At 42.1% G+C, this 20152-nt stretch overlaps 2 protein-coding genes and 1 long non-coding RNA gene across 3 annotated transcripts in view; all 3 read right to left on the reverse strand.

Annotated features, from left to right (window-relative positions):
* LOC134222887 (uncharacterized) overlaps nt 1-20152 on the reverse strand; it is a 636084-nt gene that overhangs the window by 470152 nt on the left and 145780 nt on the right. The gene's annotated exons all lie outside the window — the stretch shown is intronic.
* LOC134208194 (uncharacterized) lies at nt 2439-3018 on the reverse strand. The gene is made up of 3 exons (XR_009978538.1): nt 2888-3018; nt 2747-2826; nt 2439-2656 (listed from the first exon to the last, which is right to left on the reverse strand). It is a non-coding gene; the product is annotated as an uncharacterized LOC134208194 (long non-coding RNA).
* Nucleotides 4308-5845, reverse strand: LOC134206038 (neurofilament medium polypeptide-like). The gene is made up of 2 exons (XM_062681721.1): nt 5688-5845; nt 4308-4698 (listed from the first exon to the last, which is right to left on the reverse strand). Exons 1-2 carry the CDS (start codon nt 5843-5845, stop codon nt 4308-4310), a joined length of 549 nt encoding a protein of 182 aa, XP_062537705.1.

A 20152-nucleotide genomic window follows, 5' to 3' on the forward strand; every position in this document is an offset into this window, starting at 1 on the left:
TTACTCGCGGCAAGCCTATTTTCACGTTTTCGCGATAAATTAATTGGTTGAACGTGAGGATGACAGCTGGAGCGGGTTGCCACTTTTTAGAATTCATCGTGCTGCGATGACTTCTTGATCGCGCAATGCATTAGAAGTTTCCTCTTCGCCCTTCCGGATGAGATCGAAACTCGATATAACACGGCGACTTTTGTTCAAAACCGGATGAAGTTTAATTTCTACTTCCGAGCCATCGAGAAGCTTTGTCATCTTTAGTATTTATTTTTCACCTGGGTAACTTTTGTTCGTAGGACAGTCACCTGCTGCCTTCCCCGTAGCGGTGGATCAAGGATAAGGAAAGCGATACTATCAGACAGTTTATCGATTTTTGCGAGATTCATGTACTCAAAAACTATTGTGCTATCTCACTATAAGGTTTGTTGATTCACAGCGTTTGAGTCTCTTCACTGACTGTTTGCTACGCGGTCACTTAGTTCGATGGAGACGCAAGGTTAATTTTGTTTGGTATTACTCTTGCTGAGTCTGGTAATCTTGGTATACCAGTCGCGCATTGAATCGCGTATCACACGAATGCACTGTATCAATGTTACACTTGGTCACGAGTTAAGTTGCTGAGAGGCGTAGCCCCAGATTTGCACTAGCCCCGGTGGCGTAGCCCTAGGGTGGGTGTACCAATTGTCGCCATACATAAGAACAACTATTTTTTAAAAAATAAGAAAAAGGCATGTGGGTTAGGGTGGCTCAAATTATGGGAAAAACTGTTTTTCAATTTTTTTTTCAATTTTTTTTGATGGGCCGCCCTCTCCGCCCTTTGATGCCCTGATGCTCTGGCCAAAATTTCAGCCAAACTCTAATCTTCTCGCGGTTTTCAGCATAACATTCTGTATTTAATTCTACAAGAACTGAATGAGTATCATGGTTCTTGATCGTAAATTGTGCCGTCCAACTATCTGGCCATTTAGCATATAAAGCACTAGTGCGACAATTGGTGCTATTGCCACTACTGGTACATCAAGCCTACTTGAATTTGCGAAATGAAATAATCTTCCAAGATCAGAGAACTAATTTCACGACCGATAATGTAAGACGTGTCTCTTTTCACTCATTATTCCTAATTTTGTACTTCACACCTCTCATTACGTACTTCTCATTTCGCTTTTCATAGTGACAATTGATAAATGAGGAATGAAATGTGAGAAGTGAGTAGTTTTACCAAATGCCAGTTTTGGCTAAGCCATCCAATAATGTGAAAATGCTTATGTCATCTACCAAACGTAGACGTACATCTTGAAGAAAGAATTAGAGGCGAAAGTACGAATTTAACAGTTCCGTTAAGATATGGCAGAAATGAAGATTTTTTTTATACAGCATTAAATTTGAATGCGAGCGGAGGTCAATTTTAGTGACGATTTTGGTTACTTCTGTCAAGCTTTCGTATGAAGAGGAAGGGAGGAGCAACAGCGTGTAAACTCATATCAGTCCAAATGGCTTTCGTCCGGAAGAATTTCGACCAAACGGCCCTTCCCGTTCCAGCTTGGTTGCGTGCTGATCATCGCAAAAATAAGCATTTTATGGCGTGTCGATTAAGTGAGTTACTGGCGGCATCCGACTTTAGCGAATGGTAATGGACGTCATCAAAACATGGTGCGTTCGATCAAGACATCCGTACAACAGATATGGAAAGCTGGATGACGAAACATTAGTAGAAGCAGAAGCATTAGTTATCCACCGTCAGCTGACGTACCTGCCGATCACCTCCGAAGAAAGCGACGCATTGACGTAGAGTAATTTTCTGATGGTGATCAAACGTTACTCTTTACTTAGATACTTTCTGGAGGGAGTGCATTTGGATAATTGAATCTAACTAAAAATGGTAAGGGGTAAGGGGTAAGGGGCCCTCCTTAGCCGTGCGGTAAGACGCGCGGCTACAAAGCAACACCATGCTGAGGGTGGCTGGGTTCGATTCCCGGCGCCGGTCTAGACAATTTTCGGTTTGGAATTTGTGTCGACTTCCCTGGGCATAAAAGTATCATCGTGTTAGCCTCATGATATACGAATGCAAAAATGGTAACTTGGCTTAGAAACCTCGCAGTTAATAACTGTGGAAGTGCGAGGCGGCTCTGTCCCAGTGTGGGGATGTAATGCCAATAAGAAGAAGAAGAAAAATGGTAAACTGGGAATTTTGACAAATTAGAAAAATTACGGTAAATTATCGAATTGGGAAAAATCAAACAACATGACAACACACAAATGAGTGCCAAACTCAATATATGAAGAATTATAAATTATAATGCAGCTATCGGAAAGTGAATAATGTTAGAAAGTAGTGGAAGAAGGTAACACTTACACACTAATGATTCTTTGAAGAGTGGAATAAGCCAACAAGACTTATAATCTAGAGCAGTAATAAACCAGTGGATTAGCTAGATGTTTTTTATTTTTGAAAATTACGAATTGCTAAAATTGACAGTTTTGTATCTGAATCATCCTCTCTTTACTGTTTTGGAATAGAAACTGCTGCGATGTTTTTTGTCTGGTGAAACTCTTTTGACAGCAGTGTGCTTCATTTTACACAGTTTGTTCCACAGTTCCTTTTTGAACCACCCTAATAACACCAATGTCCAGTGCAGTGTTTTGGTTAACCAACAGCTTGAAACTATATTTATAATTTAAATACAACAAACAAAGAGAGATACAAGTTTCACTATTACTTTTCTTTTCAGGTATTTCCAATATTATTACTCACATTTTATAGTTTTTCAGTAATCCTCTGTTTTCCCTACAGGCATGGCGGCTCACGGTCGGACTAACAGTGCCTTCCAAGATCTTGAATAAAAATGTGTTTATATTCAGTGCTTACACGATTTTCACTGATAATCACCCTCACCTCTGATATGCTACGATTGCAACACATTATACCGCGGATTCGATTTCATTATTCAATACTTCAAACGACTTAAAAAATCTCCACTGCCGATTGCTCACTACGGTATAATTTTCCTCTTTTGTTTATGTTTTACTCACGGTTTATTTTTGTTTACCTTTTTTCTCCCGCTCACATACTCACACACATTAACGCCCATGCTGCTACCCTGCTGCTACCATTTTGCCTCGACAACTTCGGTTGTTTGCGAAGCGGATGCACCGTGCGCCGGGAGCGCACAACTCAGGGTTTCTCAATGACGGGTGGTAGCGATGCCAACACACCCCTCAGCGTTGTGCTGATCCTCGTGCTGAGATATACATTTTACGCACTGTGAATCTTTCTCGATTCTTGACAATCCAGTGATCCACGTCACTCGTACTGGCTACGTTACACCACGAATTCTCAGTCGGTCGATAAGCGTCTTCTCCACCAATGTACAGAAGCTTCGTCCAGGAAGGCGAAAGTATTCACCAAGTAGATTCCGCTATGCAGGGTGACAGGCACCATACGGAAAATGACGGATGGCTTTGGTTGAATAGCGTGGATATTGCAATTCGAACCGGCCACTGATCTCAGTGGATGTAGAAGTGGATTATGGCGCTCCTTGCACCCGCCGATGTTTGCAACAAAATTTAACTTGCAGCTGACAGTACCGTACTCGTTCAGATGCAGCTGGCACAGCTTCCATCTGTGAACCGCTTCCCATCGCTCACTGTAGTGGAGTCTACGGAACTTATAGCAGTTACGGATCCGGTGATCTACTCTTCCACAGATCCTGCACGGCCTTCTCTCCTTCGCAGGCGGACTCGAATTTATACTCTCCATCGCGTCATGAGCGTGAATATACGCTTCGCTTGCTCTGGTTCTTGGGTTATCCTTCGTCGAACCAAGCTCTCCGGACCGGGATGCTGCTCCGTAGGCAGCCACTTGCATCCTTCACTATACGTGATAGGAAATTGGACAACGTTCGCAGCGTCACCACCTTGCTTTTTCTTCGGTATCGTACCCATTCCAGTTGCGTTCCTGCAGGCAGCTTCTCTTCCAGCTCTTGAATAAGCATGGGGTTCACCAAGTGCAAAGTTTACCCTGTAGCTTCTAGATGGTCAGCGAGCTGTTGGACCACCACGCCGAAATTGATGAAACTCGCCAACCGGTCCAACCAGTGGAAGGCGCGGCGTTGCGCACTTTTGCAAACAGCACGTTCAACAGACGCTCAGGTATCCCATACAACATCTGCAGCGTTTCCATTATTTTCGGGACTGATTTCGACAGTAGCAAGCTACTCCTGACCGCTTCCAGCGCCTCACCTTTCTGGCACTCCTGTAGCCGAGCCAAATTTTCACCGTCGGAAAAGCCGCACGCCTTTGACGACGTCCCGAACCTACTGACGAACACCTTGCCAGAAAAAGTTGGCAACTTCCTGGACAGGAACTTCCAAGCGGACATCTGCGGCTTCGTCGGTTCTTGCTACCAACTTTGTCTTTGCTTTTGACGTGACCTCTCTTGCCATTTCTCTTCTTCTCTCTCCGAACTTTTCTCCTCCACCCTTTTCCTTCTCCGAAGAGTTCTCTTCCTCCTCGATGAATCGTTCTTCCTCTTCTTTTCCTTCTTCTTGGCTTTCCACCTCTTCAGCGGACTTTTCTTCTTCTACTTCTTCGGAACTCGTTTCAGATTCCGACTCTTCTTCCGCTATCGGCCACTTCTTGATACCCTTCACCTTTTCCCATTTGGGAACCCCTGGATGTCCGAAACCCAAGTAGCACACGCAACATCTTCCTAAAAGCACCTTGTTTCTATTCAGTTTCATTAAAGGCATTGGAAAAACATCAAAGCACGAAAATGTTGCATCAAGATGTCAAAAACGTTCGAATTGTGATCAATGTTTCAATAAAATTGCAATGCAGTACGTGTTTGACATTTGGAAACAAACAAACAAAGAATACTGCGCTTCATGTTGCAAACACGAAACAAAATCATTAAGTTGCATATTTTTTACCATGTAACTTCAATGCGTCTTTCAAAATTTTATTGTTTGTTTAAATTAAGTTGCAGATAAGTTGAATGTGCCTTCATGTTTAATTTGGCATCGTTCAACGTTTTGACAACTCACATTTTTTTCCTGTGATGGTGCAATCAAGTATCAGGAAACCCGAGTACAAAACTTCATAATCGTATGGTTTTTATGGTGAGTCAGCATGCAGTCCCTTCGAAGTGATGAATAGTGCTGTGGTAGAGTGAAGGATTATCAATCACAAGATCCATAAATCGAATCCAGTTTTTTATTTTTATTTTTTTTTCAGCTGTAGTATTTTGCAACATTATTGCAATTTTATTGCAATCGAAGGATGTTTCCGTAGGCTCCACCTCTTGCGCTTTTTAGATTGCACGAGAGTTATATTTGATGGCACATACGCAAAGATTGTTTCTTTCCAAATAGTTGCAACACAGTGAAATGTTCAGCAGTGAAACAATTTGTGCTGCTTGGGAAGGCGTCGAATTTCCAGCAAACTTTCCAGCAGATTTGATGATCCTCCAACCGACTTTGGTGCGAGCTTCCGAGCAATTGTCGGTGTCGAGTGTTTGTGGTAGGCTTCTCTCGGATCGTTAAACTTCGTAATTGCTTCATCCGCTTTTCCAGGCTTTTCGTTACCGACTTTTTCTTCTAGGATTTTCCCCCAGCTTCGAATGCTCCAATTTCGTAATCTGCCTTGTGACTCTTTTTGAACCTCGAACCATAATACCACCAACAGCTCTTTAGAACGCATTTTCTCCATCGGCCGTTTCTGTTTTCCGCTTCAGCTTCAACTGCTGCAACTTTTCTTCCATTTCCAACCGCATTTCGTCCAGTTTCCTCTGGTGGGCTTCTTCTTCTTCGGCGATCTTCTCCTCCATGTGTGCCTTCTCGAACACCAGTTCCATGTCCCGTTTTTATTTTTCCAGCTGCTGGCGCATTTCAAACAATTCCTGTTGGACCACCAGGCGCTTCCGATGCAAAATCTTCTCTCTTTCCTGTTCCCGCTTCTGCTTCTTCCTCTCCTTTTCGAGCTTCTTCAACTCCTCTTGCAGCTCGGACGAACCGGAGTCATCACTTCCAAGTCCACTGCATTTTTGACAGCAACAGGAAATGTCCTTTACTTCTGCTGTGACGCCAACATAGCCGGAATGGTACCACTGCTGGCAGTGGTCACAAAAAACCATTTGGGACTCTGCATCATCCGGACGATCACAAGCCACGCAACTGAAACCTGTTTTATCAGGACTTTGCATATTGGGCTTTGGTCGGAACATTATAAATTTCAAGTTTCAATTCAGTATTCACGCCACAGACTCCTCACAACACTTTTGGATCTAGATTAATTGCTTCTGTATGGAAGCATATGGCATTGCCAGTGTTATCAGTTTCGCAAAACCTACCAGAAACGTTTCAAAAAATTGTTAGACAGTTAAACTCCGACACACCCTTTAGTCTTAAAGATGTTTTTTAAATTTTGATTTCGAGATTTAGGTACGTTTTTCAATCGTTGCCAATATAAGTATTAAAGGGTACAATTAATATGCTTTAATAAGATTTAATTTTACTTAATTTCAACTTTTTAATCCTAACTTTGTATCCGCCAACCACCCATAAGCAATTCACCCCAACAAACTGAAATAACTTTCAGAAAGGTAGATTTCAATTGAAATTAAGGATTTATCCGGCACTCAATTTATTATGCCAAAGCTAAACAAGCCTACCCCAAATAAAAAAACGGCGAGAGGTGATCATATTTTTATTTAATTTTCATTCGACTTTTGAAACGGCCGTTCAAGTGCTCATTCGCTTGGTATAAAAATTACAATAAATTAAAAGTAAATTTAAACTTGCTCGGTTTTGCTTTTATGAACCACCGGAGCCGGCCTCAGCTGCGGTCGTTCCGGCAGAGATCCACCTTTATATAGGGGGCTGCGGGCTCGGTGGTCACAAACAAAAGCTCTTCATCCGAAAGCGCGCGGCAAGGCCAACCGGGCGACGACGACGACGTCAGGGCTGACAACGATGACGATGAAAATAAAGTTGGTGCAATAAATATGAATTATACGTGGCTTGGGTGAATGCAAAATTAAATTTAAATTAATGGCCCTACAGGACACCGGATACCACCTGATGAAAGCTCCTCACGATTCTTCGGCAACAGCTCGCGGAGTTAATGGAAGCTAAGCTCAGTTCCGCGTCCGTGTCGATTTTCCGCTGCGAGCAAATTTGCAAACGTACGGAAGCTGAATTAACATTCCAACGAACGAATTAACGAATCGCTCCCGCTGCTGGAGTTTTCCACAATACACTCTCGCGCTGGGAAAACAAAGATGCATAAACATTCCGGTTCAGGTGCTGTCTCGCTGAGTTATTGCACCGTAAACACAGCTACCAGCAACCGGCGGAGCTTACAAAAATAATGCAAAAATGCAGAACCCAAGCGGTTGCCTGCATGCGACGGTCTCTTCTCCCGCTTGCTGCGAGCTCCATCCCGCCCCTCTGGGGAAATGTAAGTTTTGCATCAGTTTTTCGTGCGGGTGGGTGGGGGCCGAACCGAGTAGCAAAACACCCCGGAGAACAGGGCGGACGAAAGCAGCTTAGCTGGGCGGATTAACGTGTTGCCGTCACGTGTAGACAGCTGCTCGGAGCGAAGAGGAAACAGACAAGCATTCGCACTTGCAGGAACGAACATCCTGTAGGAACTGGGGCATACATTGAGCAAAAAACCAAAAAATATAAAACTACAAGGAACGGGTGTCTGTGAAAAACAGTATTTATGTTTGAAAAATGCTTTGTTTTTGGAAATTATCTTTTCTACGTGCATTCAGTTTGGTGTTAATCCCATCGCTTTTTCTTATTGGCACTATTTTTTTTCATTTTTATATAAGGTGTATCTCGTTGAGCACACGATTACCATCCTTTTTAGCTACTTTACTGTTTTTGAGCTGTTGGATGGCGTTCCCTTCCTTCAAAGTTCCTTCCATCGTCTACTAAACTGATGATGTAGCCTCCGCTCCGCTAAGTTGACCTCACTACCTGTGCTCTCAGTAGCTTAGTGTTTTCGAAATGCTGCTTCAATTTTCGATCTATGTAATGATCTTCCATTAAGATTCTTTCATCCGGGCTCCATCCATGAAACTTCAAGATTCTGCAAGTAATCCAACTGCGATATTCGATTGCTTTAGCCGCTCTAGGTCGTACTAAGACGATTGTCGTTACCGAACATTTTTGATGACGGATAGTTTGAGGTGCAGTTTAAACAGTGGTTAGAGTCGACGTAGCGTCACGATAGATGTTGGCGCCAATAATATCAAGGCTGTGCCGCTTATCAATCAGACCGAGGTGCTATGAGTAAATAACTCTCTGTTTCGCCTCCCCTAAATCATTTTAACTTTAAACACCAAAAATGGTGAGACAAAAACATGAACTGCACAGATATGAAAGGCATAACATCATGTTCTGTATGCCTCAGTGTCCCATTTCCCTCGATCCATGCAGTGCCAAACCGTCCACACTCGGAGTTCTAATTAAAGTGATTAACCCACTTGAACGACCTCGACGAAAGATCCTTAACATTTTGACAACATAAACCACACCCACAATTCTCAGAAGCTCCCCATCAAATCATTCCCGTCTGTGCGCTCCGAATCGGTGCGGTGGGAAGCCAAAATCTCGTCCAACAGTGGCACACATCCAGCCTGGCGAGTATGCCAAGCGTGTGCTGCTCGTGCTTCGTTGTGGGCTTCCGTCTCCCAATGACTTGCCATCATCCTTCATCCGAACGAACGATAGACCAACCGAACCGTTGATCCTTTGGTCGGCTGGCTGTTTTGGCTCAGTTACTTCACAGGAGGAGGACGACACGATGATGATGACGATGATAATGATGGAAAGACAACGAGCCAAGCTAAGAAAGCAGCACCAGTTCAGTTGCTTCCTGGCCATCCATTGTTTTCGGGTCTGGGCCCAAAGCTTCGACAACTCGAGCCAAGATTTGCGCTCTCAACTTTGAAGTAGTAACATAATAAATTGGATTTATTCTAATATGTGTATATGGTGTTCGAGATTACAAGACGTTATTTAAAAATAAGTTTTTTGCCAGCTAGATTTACAGGCTCGACTGGCCTCGGCTGGCAACATCCAACAATAAAGAAAGCTGAGTGATATCTTTGACGAAACAATTTGTGTATCACACTTCTTACCGACTGTGGCATCGCATCTTTTTTGGATACGAGTGAAGCGTAAAGACAATGACGACTCGAATTTGGGTTGACTTCTGCTGACTGAACGAATGAGCGAGCGAACGAACGAACCAGAGAACGACCAAACGGGTGGCTGTCGTAAAAGTTTTCCCTTCTATCCACCGGACTATGTTGGCATAGATGCTGGGCTGGTTGGCACATGGCAAATATATTAACTGGGATAATAAAAACCCAAGAAAATAATAACACAGCGTTCCATTCGACCCCCAACTGGATGATCGGGTGTTGCGCGGGGGATCGGGGCGTGTTTTCTCATTTGTCCTTTCTTGGCATATTTTATAGACCTATTTTAGTGCGGCTGTTGTCCTCTTTGCATTAGTTGAAGGAGCAATAACCCTCTTCTAGCGATACACCAATTCGGGTAAATTGCTTTTTTTTGCTAGAAATGTCATGTGAAATGTGGATTGTTCATATAAATACTAACAGTCATAGATAATTTGATAATGTTCTTGTTTGTTATTTCGTCCATGATGACGAATACACGCTTTGAATTTATGGTCAGACAGAAAAAAAACTTACTCAGACGAGCTCGGTGGTCTAGTGGCTACCGCTTCTGCCTTGTAAGCAGGAGGTCATGGGTTCAATTCCAGGCTCGTCCCTTTCCTACTTTGTATTTCTATCTAAGTTCTTTCTGTGTTTCACGTTCTACCAAAACGATTCCTACTGTTATAACCTTCCACACAATCCCAAAAACCTCCCGTGGCACCTATGAGAGGTCGTAGAGTTCTCTGCATCTTTCTTAAGTAGGTGTCCAACTAACCATCCTTCCCCTTCCTCAGCATTCGCAAGGACGTGGCCAGGACAGATCTCGACTATTGGAAGATGCATTGCTTTCATCTAAGAGAATAGTGATTAGTCCCAAATCAATATCTGTGGTAACGGATGAAAGTGATGCTACTCTCGTACAATAGTCTTGGCTTGTACCACCTACGAATTTGTGCGAAATGCTCAATGCTAATGCTAATGCTAGACAGAAAAAAAACTTACTCGATACACAGATGAGCCATAGCTTAAGTGCTGTAAGCCCTGAATTTTTAACAACAAAAAAGGATTCTTTTCTTTTGCCGAAACGGCCTCTTGATTGGCCAGTCTGCTTAAATGTAGCAAATCCTTCATCATTTAAAAAAAATTGTTAAATCTTTTTTCAGTGCTCCTTCATCTGTGATTTCAACTTTATGGTTGATCCTTGTGCTGAAAAGACAATTCCCATGGAATCGATGATGTTCTACACTTTAGAAGCTACAGAAAGGATGATTAAACACGCCGTCTCTCTACTCCTTTATATGTAATCGTGTAACGCAACGCGGAATTTAAGTTGTGGTGAATATGAAAAGGAAGAATGTGGGAGCTGATGTCTTTTCTCTATATATAAGTTCTAGCTAACACAATATTATATCTCGGTGTAGATGTGATTTTTATCTCAAATCTATGGCAAAAGGTCGAAGGACTAATTATCGAAGAACAGAATGCTCAAAAGTCAAAAAGCCGAAATGATAAAATATTGTGACGTCTATTTCTTGAAGTGCAGAGGGTGATACGAAATGGGATATCAATTCCGGAAGAAATGCTATCCGAATTCCAGAAGGAATTCCATCCAAAATGTCGTTTCGTCGAACAGGTCATTTGGTCCAATATGCCGCTTGTTCGAACCTGTCGAACAAAGTCGTTTGACTAAGCAGATAATTTAGCCGAAATGCTCGTTTGCCCGAAAATGTAACTTGGCCCAACAGGTAAAATGGCCGAAAGTGTCAATTGGCCGAACAGCTTGTCTAGCTTTTTTGTTTTTTCAAATCGCACATCTCACAGTAAGATTTAATTAGTGAAAAAATTAAACGTCCTTCTGCTAACTCTTCACTTTTCGCTCCCCATTCTTCACTTCCCATTTCTCACAGTACGATGTAAGATATGCTATTCGAATTCCGGAAGCACGTATAACTTTTAAAATACCTTATCAACAAGTGAAACATTTCGTAGAGTAATGAACGTGTGCCTGTACTATCCGAAAATATGTTATTCATTTAAATTATACGTATTACACGGCTTCAAAGGAAGAGCAAATTTGAAAATCAATTGTGTGCAGTCGCCATTAAAATTTAAATTTTTCGATTCGAACCATGCTAAAAGGCTTTTGTTTTTATGTAAGCACTGTTCATAGCATCATAAAATAGGGTAGATGTTCCAGTCATCACAAAATATATTCTGATCAGTGAACCATATTAAGAATAGTTTAACAACTGGTGCATGCGTTCCTATTATGTATTAAGAAATTTTGGGAATCACCATAAGAATGGGAAGGTGACACCCCAAGCAACCAAAAGTACGGATAAGATGGGATGTTTGGGCTTAATCAGCTCGAATTTTAAGTAACTTTTTGTATGGTGGGAGCGCAGAAGTGAACTCTAAAGTTCCGTTAGGGGGCTTGGAACTCAATGTGAACCAAGAGTGAACTAATTTCGTTCGGTTAGGAACAAATTTAAGTAAAATCTGAACTTTTGGTTGCTTGGACACCTACTAGATGAAGACAAATCTTTCGGCACGAATTGTTTTTTTTTTTTTGGGGAAATTGAAATGACACCAAGTTTGGACGGCTTTGGTAGGTTTTGTTCTATTATTGTCAGGGGGATTTTTGGCCACAATATTCTTTGAAATACCAAGAATGTTTTGGCCAAATTTGAATATAATTAGTTATAGAAAACCCCCCTGATAAAAATATAACAAAACATTAACAAAGCCGTCATTTCCCCTATATAACAAAACATCGACAAGGAATAAAGTAATTTGAAGTTACAACTGTGCCGAATAAACTTACTTGGGGCCATCCACAAAGTACGTCACGCTTCTAGGGGGAGGGGGAGTTCCGAGCAGCGAGACGAGTCATACAAAAAATTTAGAAGTAATACAAAAACTGTGACGACCCCTCTCGGGGGAGTTGAAAGTCGCCAATTCTTGCGTGACGTACTCTATGGAACACCCCCCACATTGGTTTTTTTTTTCTGAACTAGCATACTCGACGAACTTCGTTTCGCCTAAAATTGATTTATTCTATAATTAGTTATCGAGTTATGAAGAAATTAGTGTTTCATTTGTATTGGAGCCCCCCTTTCCAAAGGGGAGGGATCTCGAACCATCTTCAAAACCTTCCCCGATCCCAAAACTTCTGCATACAAATTTTCACGCCAATCGGTTCAGTAGTTTCCGTGTCTATGAGGTTCAGACAGATATAAATTCATATTTTTGTATATAGATATGTGACCAGATTCTCTTTCCGAATATGAAACGGAATTTTCTACAAATTTTAAACGGAATTCTATCGGAATTCCGAAAGTATTGTTGTCCAAATTATAGAAGGAGATCAACCTGAATTCCGGAAGGAATTTCGTATGAACATCGGAAGGATTTCTATCCGGATACCGGAAAAAAAAATCAATTCAAAACATCTGGCCATACGAGACACACGGCCGAAAATGTCGTTTCGCCGATCACGACGTTTTACCGAAAATAGTGCATAGCCATAAAAGACATCTCTTTTCCCAATTCCCACATTTCACTTCTAACTGTGAGAAGTGAGAAGTGAGACGACTTCTACGACAACACACCATTTCCGGCCAAATGACACGATAAAGATTTTTCTACGGAATTCGGATAGAATTCCTTCCAGAATTCGGATAGCATTCCTTCTAGAATTCGGATAGCATTCGTTCCGGAATTCGGATAGAATTCCTTCCGGAATTCGGATAGAATTCCTTCCGAAATTCGGATAGAATTCCTTCCGGAATTCGGATAGAATTCCTTCCGGAGTTCGAATAGAATTCCTTCCGGAATTCGGATAGAATTCCCTCCGGAATTCGGATAGAATTCCTTCCGGAATTCGGATAGAATTCCTTCCGGAATTCGGATAGAATTCCTTCCGGAATTCGGATAGAATTCCTTCCGGAATTCGGATAGAATTCCTTCCGGAATTCGGATAGAATTCCTTCCGAATTCGGATAGAATTCCTTCCGAATTCGGATAGAATTCCTTCCGGAATTCGGATAGAATTCCTTCCGGAATTCGGGCAGGGTTGCTTCCGGAATTCTGATAGACGTGCTTCCGGAATGCGGGTAGAATTCCTTCCGAATTCGGATAGAATTCCTTCCGGAATTCGGACAGAATTCCTCCGGAATTCGGATAGAATTCCTTCCGGAATTCGGATAGAATTCCTTCCGGAATTCGGACAGAATTCCTTCCGAATTCGGATAGAATTCCTTCCGGAATTCGGATAGAATTCCTTCCGGAATTCGGATAGAATTCCTTCCGGAATTCGGATAGAATTCCTTCCGGAATTCGGATAGAATTCCTTCCGGAATTCGAATAGAATTCCTTCCGGAATTCGAATAGAATTCCTTCCGGAATTCGAATAGAATTCCTTCCGAAATTCGGATAGAATTCCTTCCGGAATTCGGATAGAATTCCTTCAGGAATTCGGACAGAATTCTTCCAGGAATTCGGACAGAATTCCTTCCGGAATTCGGACAGAATTCCTTCCGGAATTCGGACAGAATTCCTTCCGGAATTCGGATAGAACTCCTTCCGAAATTCGGACAGAATTCCTTCAGGAATTCGGACAGAATCCTTCCGGAATTCGGATAGAATTCCTTCCGGAATTCGGACAGAATTCCTTCCGGAATTCGGATAGAATTCCTTCCGGAATTCGGATAGAGCTCCTTCCGGAATTCGGATAGAATTCCTCCCGGAAGTTGGATAGAATTCCGTCCGGAATTCGGATAGAATTCCGTCCGGAATTCGGATAGAATTCCGTTCGGAATTCGGATAGAATTCCGTCCGGAATTCGGATAGAATTCCGTCCGGAATCGGATAGAATTCCTTCCGGAATTCGGATAGAATTCCTCCGGAATTCGGATAGAATTCCTTCCGGAATTCGGACAGAATTCCTCCGGAATTCGGATAGAATTCCTTCCGGAATTCGGATAGAATTCCTCCGGAATTCGGTTAGAATTCCTTCCGGAAGTCGGATAGAATTCCTTCCGGAATTCGGATAGAATTCCTTCCGGAATTCGGATAGAATTCCTTCCGGAATCCGGATAGAATTCCTTCCGGAATCCGGATAGAATTCCTTCCGGAATCCGGATAGAATTCCTTCCGGAATTCGGACAGAATTCCTTCCAGAACTCGGATAGAATTCCTTCCGGAATTTTGATAGCATTCCTTCCGAAATGCGGATAGAATTCCTTCCGGAATGCGGATAGAATTCCTTCCGGAATTCGGACAGAATTGCATTCGGAATTCGGACAGAATTCCTTCCGGAATTCGGACAGAATTCCTTCGGAATCGGACAGAATTCCTTCCGGAATTCGGACAGAATCCCTTCCGAATTCGGATAGAATCCTTCCGGAATCGGACAGAATCCTTCCGGAGTCGGACAGAATTCTTTCCGGAATTCAGATAGAATTCCTTCCGGATTTCGGACAGAATTCCTTCCGGAATCGGATAGAATTCCTTCCGGAATCGGATAGAATTCCTTCCGGAATTCGAACAGAATTCCTTCCGGAATTCAAACAGAATTCCTTCCGGAATTCGAACAAAATTCCTTCCGGGATTCTAACACAATTCCTTCCGGAATTCGAACAGAATTCCTTCTGGAATTCGAACAGAATTTCTTCCGGAAATCGAACAGAATTCCTTCAGGAACTCGAACAGAATTCCTTCCAGAATTCCTTCCGCGATTCGGACAGAATTCCTTCCGGAATTCGGATGGAATTCCTCCTGGAATTCGTACAGAACTCCTTCTGGAAATCGTACAGAATTCCTTCCGGAATTCGGATGGAATTCCTCCTGGAATTCGGATAGAATTCCTCCGGAATTTGAACAGAATTTCTTCCGGAATTCGGACAGAATCCTCCGGAATTCGGATAGAAATCCTTCCGGAATTCGGATAGAATTCCTTTCAGAATTCGGATAGAACTCCTTCCGGAATTAGGATAGAATTGGGATAGAATTCCTTCCGGAATTCGGATAGAATTCCTTCCGGAATACGGATAGAATTCCTTCCGGAATTCGGATAGAATTCCTTCCGGAATTCGGATAGAATTCCTTCCGGAATTCGGATAGAATTCCTCCCGGAATTCGGATAGAATTCCTCCCGGAATTCGGATAGAATTCCTTCCGGAATTCGGATAGAATTCCTTCCGGAATTCGGATAGAATTCCGTCCCGAACTCGGTTAGAATTCCTTCGGAATTCGGTTAGAATTCCTTCCGAATTCGGATTCAATTCCTTCCGGAATTCGGATAGAAATCCTTCCGGAATTCGGATAGAAATCCTCCCGGAATTCGGATAGAATTCCTTCCGGAATTCGGATAGAATTCCTTCCGGAATTCGGATAGAATTCCTTCGGAATTCGGATAGAATTCCTTCCGGAATTCGGATAGAATTCCTTCCGGAATTCGGATAGAATTCATTCCGGAATTCGGATAGAATTCCTTCCGGAATTCGGATAGAATTCCTTCCGGAATTCGGATAGAATTCCTTCCGGAATTCGGACAGAATTCCTTCCGGAATTCGGATAGAATTCCTTCCGAAACTCGGATAGAATTCCTCCGGAATTCGGATAGAATTCCTTCCGGAATTCGGATAGAATTCCTTCCGGAATTCGGATAGAATTCCTTCGGAATTCGGACAGAATTCCTTCCGGAATTCGGAAAGAATTCCTTCCGGAATTCGGATAGAATTCATTCCGGAATACGGAGAGAATTCCTTCCGGAATTCGGATAGAATTCCTTTTGAAATTGGGATAGAATTCCTTCCGGAATTCGGACAGAATTCCTTCCGGAATTCGGATAGAATTCCTTCCGGAATTCGGATAGAATTCCTTCCGGAATTCGGACAGAATTCCTTCCGGAATTCGGACAGAATTCCTTCCGGAATTCGGACAGAATTCCTTCCGGAATTCGGACAGAATTCCTTCCGGAATTCGGACAGAATTCCTTCCGGAATTCGGACAGAATTCCTTCCGGAATTCGGATAGAATTCCTTCCGGAATTCGGATAGAATTCCTTCCGGAATTCGGATAGAATTCCTTCCGGAATTCGGATAGCATTCCCTTCGGAATTCAGATAGCATTCCCTCCGGAATTCGGATAGAATTCCTTTCGGAATTCGGATAGAATTCCTTTCGGAATTCGGATAGAATTCCTTTCGGAATTCGGATAGAATTCCCTACGGAATTCGGATAGAATTCACTTCAGAATTCGGATAAAATTCCTTCCGGGATTCGGATAGAATTCCTTCCTCAATTCGGATAGAATTCCTTCCGCAATTCGGATAAAATTCCTTCCGGAATTCGGATAGAATTCCTTCCGGAATTCGGATAGAGTTCCTTCCGGAATTCGGATAGAATTCCTTCCGGAATTCGGATAGAATCCTTCCGGAATTCGGATAGAATTCCTCCGGAATTCGGATAGAATTCCTCCCGGAATTCGGATAAGTTCCTTCCGGAATTTGGACGGAAATCCTTCAAGAATTCGGATAGAATTCCTTCGGAATTCGGATAGAATCCTTCCGGAATTCGGATAGAATTCCTTCCGGAATTCGGATAAATTCCTTCCGAATTCGGACAGAATTCCTTCCGGAATTCGGATAGAATTCCTTCCGGAATTCGGATAAAATTCCTTCCGGAATTCGGATAGAATTCCTCGAATTCGGATAGAATTCCTTCCGGAATTCGGATAGAATTCCTTCCGGAATTCGGATAGAATTCCTTCCGGAATTCGGATAGAATTCCTTCCGGAATTCGGATAGAATTCCTTCCGGAATTCGGATAGAATTCCTTCCGGAATTCGGATAGAATTCCTTCCGGAATTCGGATAGAATTCCTTCCGAAATTCGGTTAGAATTCCTTCCGGAATTCGGTTACAATTTCTTCCGGAGTTAGGTTAGAATTCCTTCCGGAATTCGGTTAGGATTCCTTCCGGAATTCGGTTTGAATTCCTTCCAGAATTCGTTTGGAATTCCTTCCGGAATTCGGTTCGAATTCCTTCCGGAATTCGGTTAGAATTCCTTCCGGAATTCTGCTAGAATTCCTTCCGGAATTCGGTTAGAATTTCTTCCGGAATTCGGTTAGAATTTCTTCCGGAATTCGGTTAGAATTCCTTCCGGAATTCGGTTCGAATTCCTTCCGGAATTCGGTTCGGATTCCTTCCGGAATTCGGTTCGAAATCCTTCCGGAATTCGGTTCGAATTCCTTCCGGAATTCGGTTCGAATTCCTTCCGGAATTCGGTTCGAATTCCTTCCGGAATTCGGTTCGAATTCCTTCCGGAATTTGGTTAGAATTCCTTCCGGAATTCGGTTAGAATTCCTTCCGGAATTCGGTTAGAATTCCTTCCGGAATTCGGTTGGAATTCCTTCCGGAATTCGGTTCGAATTCCTTCCGGAGTTCGGTTCGAATTCCTTCCAGAAATTGGTTAGAATTCATTCCGGAAATTGGTTAGATTTCCTTCCGGAATTCAGTTAGAATTCCTTCTGGAATTCGGTTAGAATTCCTGCCGGAATTCGGTTGGAATTCCTTCCGGAATTCGATTGGAATTCCTTCCGGAATTCGGTTAGAATTTCTTCCGGAATTCGGTTAGAATTTCTTCCGGAATTCGGTTAGAATTTCTTCCGGAATTCGGTTAGAATTCCTTCCGGAATTCGGTTCGAATTCCTTCCGGAATTCGGTTCGAATTCCTTCCGGAATTCGGTTCGGATTCCTTCCGGAATTCGGTTCGAATTCCTTCCGGAATTCGGTTCGAATTCCTTCCGGAGTTCGGTTCGAATTCCTTCCGGAATTCGGTTAGAATTCCTTCCGGAATTCGGTTAGAATTCCTACCGGAATTCGGTTAGAATTCCTTCCGGAATTCGGTTAGAATTTCTTCCGGAATTCGGTTAGAATTTCTTCCGGAATTCGGTTAGAATTCCTTCCGGAATTCGGTTCGAATTCCTTCCGGAATTCGGTTCGGATTCCTTCCGGAATTCGGTTAGAATTAGGTTAGAATTCCTTCCGGAATTCGGTTAGAATTCCTTCCGGAATTCGGTTAGAATTCCTTCTGGAATTCGGTTAGAATTCCGTCCGGATTCGGTTAGAATTCCTTCCGAATTCGGTTAGAATTCCTTCCGAATTCGGTTAGAATTCCTTCCGAATTCGGTTAGAATTCCTTCCGAATTCGGTTAGAATTCCTTCCGAATTCGGTTAGAATTCCTTCCGAATTCGGTTAAAATTCTTTCCGAAGTTCGGTTAGAATTCCTTCCGGAGTTCGGTTAGAGTCCTTCCGGAATTCGGTTAGAATTTATTCCGGAATTCGGTTAGAATTCCTTCCGGAATTCGGTTAGAATTCCTTCCGGAATTCGGTTAGAATTCCTTCCGGAATTCGGTTAGAATTCCTTCCGGAATTCGGTTAGAATTCTTTCCGGAATTCGGTTAGAATTCCTTCCGGAATTCGGTTAGAATTCCTTCCGGAATTCGGTTAGATTCCTCCCGGGATTCGATAATAATTCCTCCCTGAATTCGATTTTAATTCCTCCCTGAATTCGTTTAGAATTCCTCCCAGAATTCGATTAAAATTCTCCCCGGAATTCGATTAGATTTCCTTCCGGAATTCGTTAGAATTCCTTCCGGGGTTCGGTTAGAATTGCTTCCGGAATTCGGTTAGAATTCCTTCCTAATTCGATTAGAACTGCTTCCGGAATTCGATTAGACTTAATTCCGGAATTCGATTAGAATTCCTCCCAGAATTCGATTAGAATTCTCCCCGGAATTCGATTAGAATTCCTTCCGGAATTCGTTAGAATTCCTTCCGGGGTTCGATTAGAATTGCTTCCGGAATTCGGTTAGAATTCCTTCCTAATTCGATTAGAACTGCATCCGGAATTCGATTAGACTTCATTCCGGAATTCGATTAGACTTCATTCCGGAATTCGATTAGACTTCATTCCGGAATTCGATTAGACTTCATTCCGAAATTCGATTAGAATGCCTTCCGAAATTCGATTAGAATTCCTTTCGGAATTCGATAAGGATTCCTTCCAGAATTCGATTAGAATTCATTCCGGAACCTGATTATAATTCCTTCCGGATTTCGGTTGTAATACCTCCCGGAATTTGATCGTATGTTTTTCCGGAAATGCGGTTCGATTTTTTTTTTCGGAACTCGGTTAGGCTTCCTTCCTGAAATAGGTTAGAATATCGTCCGCAATTCGGTTAGAATACCCGGAATTTATTAAGAATCTCTGCCGGAGTTCGGTTAGCACTCCTTATGGAATTTGGTTAGAATTATTCCGAAAATCGATTAAAATTCATCCAAAATTCTGATAGAATTCCTTCTAATCAGGAGTTTTACTGAATTTCTGAAGATTTTTTTTTCAGTTTTCGAATGGATTCACAAATCACAAAATCACAATTTTGCGTAGAGTTTCTTTCAATTTTCAAAAGATTTCCCCGAATTCTAATGAAATAAGAACTTTGAAAGAAGTCCTTTTGCATTCTCCATAATTTGGATAAAAATTTCTTTGGAATTTGAGATGAAAGTTCTTATAATGCTGGAAAGAATTAGCTTTAAATAAAAAAAATCGAATCCTCGGATCAAACGGCTTTCTACTGAATATTCATAATTTCGACCAAACGACCCATCCCCCAAAGTATCATATGCTCACAAAGCATCGTCGAATCCCGACTAGAAGGTCATATCAAAATTATATCAACATATGTTATTATGTTATACAACATTTTTATAACAAAATTTGATACAAACATGGTGCAGGATGTTGTTAAAATATCTAAATTTCTATCAAAAAATACACTGCTGGGGACAAAAAACTATCAAATTTTGTTAGAATTTAATCATAAAAATAACATATTTTGTTAGAAATTTATAACAGAATCAGATACAAAATATATTGTTCCTGTGCAGTTGGAAATTTT

The sequence above is a fragment of the Armigeres subalbatus genome, chromosome 1 (assembly GCF_024139115.2).
Source record: "Armigeres subalbatus isolate Guangzhou_Male chromosome 1, GZ_Asu_2, whole genome shotgun sequence".
NCBI classification, from domain to species: Eukaryota; Metazoa; Arthropoda; class Insecta; order Diptera; family Culicidae; genus Armigeres; species Armigeres subalbatus.